Consider the following 8,189-nt stretch of genomic DNA (forward strand, 5'->3'; position numbering starts at 1 on the left):
TACGGTGCGAAAGAAGTTCTACATACAACAGCAGTTGCAGCAGCAATGACACCGAGACAATAACAACAACAGTAACATCAACAACAGCGGGACACCACCAACAACAACAACATTGAGGCAGCAAGAACGTTGGAATAGACAGCAGCAGCAACAAGGCCGACCACAGTGGCACAACTTGTAGTGGTGGTGGTTGTTGTTGTTGTTGCAGCCAGCAACCTCGACTCAGTAAACGGAGGTTCATGCGGAGACGATAAAACACATTGCCATCACACCATCATCAACATCACCGCTATAACCATCAACATCACCGCTATAACCATCATCACTACCACTATAAGCATCATCATCACTATAACCATCATCATCACCACTATAAGCATCATCACCATCACACCATCATCAACATCACCGCTATAACCATCAACATCACCGCTATAACCATCATCATCACCACTATAACAATCAACATCACCACTATAACCATCATCACTACCACTATAAGCATCATCATCACCACTATAACCATCATCATCATCACCACTATAACCATCAACATCACCGCTATAACCATCATCATCACCACTATAACAATCAACATCACCACTATAACCATCATCACTACCACTATAACCATCAACATCATCACTACCACTATAATCACCGTCGTCATCATCTTCAGTGGGGGTTTTAAGCACAATTATGACCGAATGAAATCATAACCATCACCAAATCGCCCCGGCAATATCGCGCTTGTGTTCGAACCATCATCATCACTGTCACCACCATCATCATCATCACCAACAACACCACCATCATCATCATCATCACTGTCATCATCACTGTCACCACCGTCATTATTATCATTGTCCAATTGTCGCTCTAGCAAATACCCTTACAGCATTCGTCATCTTCATCACCACCACCATCATCATCATCGACCACGGATGCTGACACCACTGATGACACCACTGACGATTATGACGACGATGATGATGGCGGTGCTGTCGAGTGCGTCACTAATGACAGATGTTACCTCCACCTGCCGTGTTGCCCGCTAAAGTTTCTCCTCGCAACTCCGACTGAGATTTTCGACGGCGGTCCCTTTCCTTGTCGGAGCCGGCACGTGGCGCACAGCGTAGACCCCCCTCCGTCTGCAGATAATACACAGATCCACTCCCAGTGCTAGAGCACAGACGAGCAACGCATGCGTATCTCGAGCCGTGCACAGACACACACAGCATGGGGCAGTCGTCGTGCTTGATGGAGCTGGTCCCAGCTTGACGTCTGGCCGCTTGAGCGTCGCACTCGGTTCACTGCTGCACCGAGATCGTGCCGATTGCAAGCTGATTATATTTGTATTATTATTGATGTTGTTGATGCGATTAGTATTTTAATTATGATGGACACAAATCAACATCCGCTCTCCGAATTTTTTCGCGATCACATTTTTTTTATTTTGAAAAAAATAAATAATAATCATCGGCTTTCGGATTTTACTAAGTTGTAAAGAATGCTGATCGGATAATCATCTTATATGCACTAAATGTGTGTGTGTGTCAGAGTGTTTACCTCTCGAATCCATTCGGAAGGTCATTTCACTTGACATTGTCGCTCATAGCGGTCAAAGCGCACCGCGCTACGAAGCTTGCGACCCGAGTTCGATTCCCGTTCACGGCCACCAACACCGCTGACGATTATATGAACCGGTCCTGGGCCTCCCCCTAAGTCGACTCAGCCTCAAATGAGTAGCCGGAACGGTAGTGTGTAAAACATCGCTACTCGGGAGACAAAGGCGGCCGGGCGTGGTGCTGGTCACCCACCCACCCCCTCGTGTGCCGTACCGGCCTTCATAGGTGCTACTCGCTAACAGCACTTGCCCCAACAGTCTGTTAAGGCTACACGGGGGATCTTTGTATTTGTGCAATACCCACTGGGGCAATACGGCCTTGGCAGCGGCATCCTTTGTAACACCGCTTCCAACGCTATGTGATACATCTACAGAACGTAACCACACTATAATTAGACTTTTCCAGACCTTCCCATTTGGCAAACGTCCAACACTTAATTGTAATTAGGCTTCCACCATCGCTCAGTAGAAGATTGACGAAGTGGGCGTGGTGGCTCTGCGGAGTGTGTGAGTGTGTATATCACACACACACACTACACCCACGACACACACACTACACACACCACACACACACGACACACAGGAGAATCGAGTCACCGATCAGCCCGTGCGCACCGCAGATCAACCTCGGCGAAGGGCATCTGTGGGTCTAAAACATCTGCAACTCAAAGCGCATCGCCACTCATCAATCAATCAACCCCACCGCGCTCCAACATGTGGGACATTCTCAACAACAACTCCTTCACAACCACCACCACAACAACCACCACCATCAACAACAACTTCTGGTCACCCGCTCACGACCTCACCACCCTCCTCAACTGGTCGAGCACCGCAACTCCGGACGCTTCATCAACCTCCTCATCATCATCCTCATCGACGCCATCCTCCTCCGACGCCGTCGCCACGGCGGTGATGGCCACGGTGCTGTCGCTGCTCTGCGTCCTCGGCGTGAGCGGCAACGTCTACACCCTCCTCGTGCTGCGTCTCCTCTCGCGTCGCCGCAGCAGCCGCCGCGCCTCGGGCTGCCGCGGCGGAGTGGGGTCCTCCGGCACCACCGCGGACTCTGTCTACTGCTTCGTGCTCAACCTGGCGCTCGCCGACCTCGCCTACCTCTGCACGGTCCCCTTCGTGGTGTGCACCAACGTGGCGCGCACCTGGTTCTTCGGCGACGCGGGCTGCCGCCTCCTCTTCGGCGTCGACCTCGTCACCATGCACGCCATCATCTTCCTGCTCACGGCGATGAGCGCAGAGCGCTACGCGGCGGTCGCGCGGCCCCTCCGCCACTACACGGGGGGCCGCTGCAACGCGGCGTCGTCTCGACGCGGCTGGGCCGTGGCGCTCTTCGTCTGGGTCCTGTCGCTGGCCGCTGCCGCGCCCAACATGGTGATGGTCAACCTCGGCGAGCTGAGACTGCGCGGCGGCGGCATGGCGCGCATCTGCGTGCCCAGCTGGAGCCCCGGCGCGTTCCGCTGCTACATCACCGTGCTGTTCGTGACGAGCGTCGTGGCGCCGGGACTCATCATCGGCTGCCTCTACGTGCGACTCGCCGTCAAGTACTGGCGCTCGCAGACCGCCACCGCCGTGGCCTCCACGCGCTCCCCGAGGGTCAAGGTGCTCTACATGATCCTCGCCATCGTGGTGGTCTTCTGGGCCTGCTTCCTGCCTTTCTGGGCCTGGCAGCTGGCCAACCTCTACTTCCGAGACCGCCTGGGCATCTCGCGGAAGGCCGTCTCGTACATCAACCACGCGGTCACGTGCCTCACGTACGGCAACAGCTGCGTGAACCCGTTCCTCTACACGCTGCTCACCAAGAAGTACAAGGAGTACCTGGCTCGCAGGAGGACGCCGCGTGGTGCTGCCGGCGCGGGCAGGGCGCTCGGAGGCTCCAGGGGCTCCACCTCGTCGCACGACGCGCCCTGCAGGAACGTGCGCATCTCCTCGCGGCGCTCTACGATGACGAGCGCTTAGAGGATCTCGGCTTGAGAGAGGGGGGCATCTCGAGCGACAGAGAGAGAGAGACATTTGGAGCGACAGAGAGAGAGATTTGGCGACAGAGAGAGAGACATTTGAAGCGACAGAGAGAGACATTTGAAGCGACAGAGAGAGACATTTGGAGCGACAGAGAGAGACATTTGGAGCGACAGAGAGAGAGACATTTGAAGCGACAGAGAGAGACATCTGGAGCCAGAGAGGAAGGGAGACATCGCGAGCCAGAGGATTTCTCAAGTCGGAAGACGCGGTGAGGTCAGAGGACACATGAATGCAGGTCATGTCGAGTCAGCGGATCGAATGAATGTCAGCACCACGGTGGTGAGATGTTAACTACCTCGCCTGGTATACAGGAGGTCGTGGGTTCGATCCCGACCCTGACGCCTCCTGCTGTATATTTGGAGTTTGCATGTTCTCCCCGTGGTAGCGTGGATTTTTCTCCGGATCCTCCGGTTTTCCCTCCACATTTAGAATAAACACGCGTTTAGAGGATTTGCTTGCGATAAATTTGCACATGTTAGGCCACTGAGTTGAGCTATCATTTGTGGCCAGGTCGCTTCTGAAAAAACAGGTACACAGCTTAGTGGACCTTACACCTGGTGAAATAAAAACACATCGTTGTAGTTTATTGTTTTATCTCAAAGGTCAGAGGACATCCGAAGCTTGCGTGACATCTCAATGACGCGTGCTTACATGACCTAATGCCGAGAGACACGTCTCGAGCGCGAAGATTTCTAAATCCAGAGAAATAAAGCGTCACGGTGGCCAGCGGCAGTTTTTGCTTTTAGTGCTTAGTCCGTTGCTCTCTCCCGCACCTCCGTTGAGCACGGTCAGATACGTACGGCGCGAAAGAAGTTCAACGTACAAACACTGCTCAAGATTGACAACCGTTATATTCATCACCAGCAGCACGTCTTATCAACACCACCACCACCATTATCATCACGAAATGACATTGTATCAATGCCGTCGTTGCGCTCAAGTTAATACTACTAATAATAGTAACGATGCTATGTTTTTTTTTACGCGAACAATATTTCACGGACATCGCAAACGATCGGCAGCTTCGAGGCGCCGAGCAGCGTTCCGTGTGTCTCGAACGCCAGGCGAGAGAGAGGGGGAGGGAGAAGAGTGGGAAGATGATGGGTCAGGATGTGTTAGGACGCATTCGTCAAAATAGGAAAGCCTCACAGAGTCTCGTGTTTGGGAGGAGGCGGAGGAGGGTGCTGTCAAGTTTTCGCTGTAGAGGGAAGTTAAAGATGATTGTTGCTGCTGCTGCAGCTGTGTGTTTCAATATTTCAGTTTCATTTATTTGGAATAACCCTGTGAGCCATTCGGCTCTTGATTCGGGTGCAACCGCAACAAAGAATAAAATTACAAGATACATTTAAAATATGTGATCCCAAACCCCGAGTGCATTTGCGGTGAATATTTAGCTTTGTTTAAATTTGGGCGAATGTACTGACTCGTGTCGTGTCATCGTCTATGCGTTCGGTGTTAAATGTGGTTGTGGTTATTGTTGTGTGTGTGGAGAGAGAGATAGGGATGTTGACGGGTTTTATAAGAGGCGACTGTGTTAGTGGTTTATGTTGAGTCAACGCTTTCAAAATCTGACTGTGTCCATCATCATCAACATATTCATTATCAACATTATTACCAACATATTAATAATCGAATTCAAAATCATCAACATATACATTATCTAAATCAACATAATCATCATCATCAACATATTAATTATCTAAATCGATATCATCATCAACACATTCATTATCTAAATCAACATCATCAACACATCCATTATCCACATCATCATCAGCATATTGATTGTCTACATCAACATCAATGTTATGATCAACATCATCAACACATCCATTATCCACATCATCATCAACATATTGATTGTCTACATCAACATCGATGTTATCATCAACATCATCAACACATCCATTATCCACATCATCATCAACATATTTATTGTCAACATCCATGTTATCATCAACATCATCAACATATTCATTCATCAATATCGTCTACATCAACATTAATCATTGGTACAGTAATGCCGCCCGTCCACATCATCAACATCAACACCAATCGCTGTTGTAGCAACATCGTTAATGTGTTCTCATCCACGATATCACAACAAGACCGGTGTGTTGACATCACATCCAACATCATCATCGTCGTCAAAAATCACTCTTACGGCATTCCCGTTACGGCGCTAAGACATCAACATCATCACCAACATCACCATCATCCTTAACATCATCAACATCATCAAAATCATCATGGTCAGCTCATTTCTTTAGAACTGCTTTTTGTGTTTATTTTTATGTCGTTCACCAGCACCTCCGATTAGCACGGTTGGCTACGTACGGCGCGAAAGAAGTTCCACATACGTACCAGCAATCACTTCTACGGCAGTCCAGATTAAGTGTCAAGCCGTCATCATTGTTCTGTATTCTCATGCTCAGGAGGGCCATCATCAGCATCGCTGCGTGTCCGGGACGTCTGTGGCATCTGTAAAAAAATAGAGCTTCATAGCTCATCGGATTCCTCCAGTATAAATAAACATTCTGATTCTGAACGTTCGTTACAACGTGAGCCCCAAAGTGTCCGCGTGTCTCTGTCCCCCGCCGAAGATTCGCGACTCGGCACCACGACCCCTGGGATAGCCACGACTCTGATCACGCACGGATCCCGCACGCGCCTTTGTCTTCCTCGATCGATACAAGCCACGTGTGCGCTTTCTGGCTCTTCGGGTTTGAAGCGGCGTGTTGTTCGGCATGATGTCCGACGTTTCGCTCGATTTTTTTCGGTGCAACTGTTTGAGCAGAATTTAGTTTATTTTCGTTATTATCGCCGTTGCACGAGCGCACAGATCCAGTGATCCAAACCGCCAAGCCGGCTCGCGACACACACGTGTGGTGTGTGTGTGTTGTGTGTGTTGTGTTGCGTGTTTGTGTTGCGTGTGCTGTGTATGTGTTGTGTGTGTTATGTGTGTTGTATGTGTTATGTGTGTTGTGTGTGTTGTGTGTGTGTGTTTCGTGTCTTGTGTGTGTTGTGTGTGTTGTGTGTGTGTGTTGTGTGTGTGTTTGTTGTGTGTGTTGTGTGTGTTGTGTGTGTGTTGTGTGTGTGTTATGTGTGTTGTGTGTGTGTTGTGTGTGTTGTGTGTGTTGTGTGTGTTGTGTGTGTTGTGTGTGTGTTGCGTGTGTTGTGTGTGTGCGTTGTTTGTGTGTTGTGTGTGTGTGTGGCCGAACCCGGCGACCAGAGTTCGATTCCCGCTCACGGCCACCAACACCGGTGACGGTTATTTGAACCGGTCATGGGCCTCCCCTAGGTCGACTCAGCCTCAAATGACTAACTGGCGTTGTGTGTAGTAAACATCGCCACTGCGGAGACAAAGGCGGCCGGGCGTGGTGCTTGCCACCCACCCGGCCTGCAAAGGTGCTCACTAACCGCACTTTGCTACACGGGGGATCTTTGTCTTTGTATTTGAGGGTTCGCACGTTTGGCTAGGCCACGTGGCCAAACACGCACGTAAATGTTGACGACTTACTTAAGTTCATAATCAACGTTTTTGAGTTTAGATCGCGTTATTTATAAATGTGTCGTAACCCTCCACCACCCGACACGGCCAATCAGTAAAAAAGTGTCACGTTGACAAAAGACAAATAGTTCACTGCTTTAGCCCACCGGTGTGTTGAAGCGTGAAACCACAACATTTACAATTTGAGTACGACGTTTCGCTAGTAATTGCATCCAGCAACATCGGGCAATTCGCCAGAATTACGACACATTTATAAATAACGCGATCTAAACCCAAAAACGCTGATTATGAATAATATTGGTCGCGAAAGCCGACGTTTTAAACGGACTTACTTAAGCTTACGCGTTAAGCAACGAATTAAAGTCGTGAAAGACGAGTTGTTACAACAACAGCAACAACACATTCCGTGTTAATAGCACTGTGGCCTGAAAATAATGTAAATATAAAATAGGTGACGTTTCGGACAATGTCCCTTCTTGAGGACAACATATTGAGGTCACTCTACCGAATGGGACCTTTTTGCCGGCGTCAAAGTATGAAACAATAAGAATAGGTTTGTCATGACACTCTACCTCGCTGCGAAGGACCATTGCCCGAAACGTTATGTACTTGTTTTATTTTCGAGGTCAGAGTGTTGTTGTTGGTAGTGTTGTTGACACGGAATGCGTACAATGTTATCTTTGCTGCTTGTGCACCACTGTCCACGTACCAGCACGGGCTAATTTTTGTCGTTGCAATATTTGATACCAAGGCCGTAATTATAATATTCAAATATGCTCAAAATGTCCCCCCCCCCCCCAATATATTCCTATAAAAATACTTTAAAAAATTATAATTGCGATGCTATGTAAATAAAAACAACAATTTGCTAAACCGTGGCCACAATATCTGGACTTGTCTTCATATAACAACGCATAGATTTCTGTTTATATGATTGTGGTTATGCTTGTACTTTATGAATCCCTAATCTCTGCCATTACATACAATGAAACAAGAAAAGGTAAAAAAAAAACAGAG

The 8,189-nt window shown here is 48.9% G+C and overlaps 1 protein-coding gene across 1 annotated transcript; it reads left to right on the top strand.

Moving 5' to 3' along the window:
• Positions 1-1,054: 1,054 nt before the first annotated feature.
• LOC133346665 (urotensin-2 receptor-like) lies at positions 1,055-6,781 on the top strand. The gene has a single exon (XM_061558432.1). The coding sequence runs from the start codon at positions 2,342-2,344 to the stop codon at positions 3,596-3,598; it is 1,257 nt and encodes a 418-aa protein (XP_061414416.1). The 5' UTR covers positions 1,055-2,341; the 3' UTR covers positions 3,599-6,781.
• Positions 6,782-8,189: the final 1,408 nt, after the last annotated feature.

The sequence above is a fragment of the Lethenteron reissneri genome, chromosome 3 (assembly GCF_015708825.2).
Source record: "Lethenteron reissneri isolate LAM-NWPU_2019-01 chromosome 3, ASM1570882v1, whole genome shotgun sequence".
In the NCBI taxonomy this organism is placed as follows: domain Eukaryota; kingdom Metazoa; phylum Chordata; class Hyperoartia; order Petromyzontiformes; family Petromyzontidae; genus Lethenteron; species Lethenteron reissneri.

Bases quoted from the DNA above. Each gene is read 5' to 3' on its own strand.
- LOC133346665 (XM_061558432.1), top strand. From the start codon at position 2,342: ATGTGGGACATTCTCAACAACAACTCCTTCACAACCACCACCACAACA.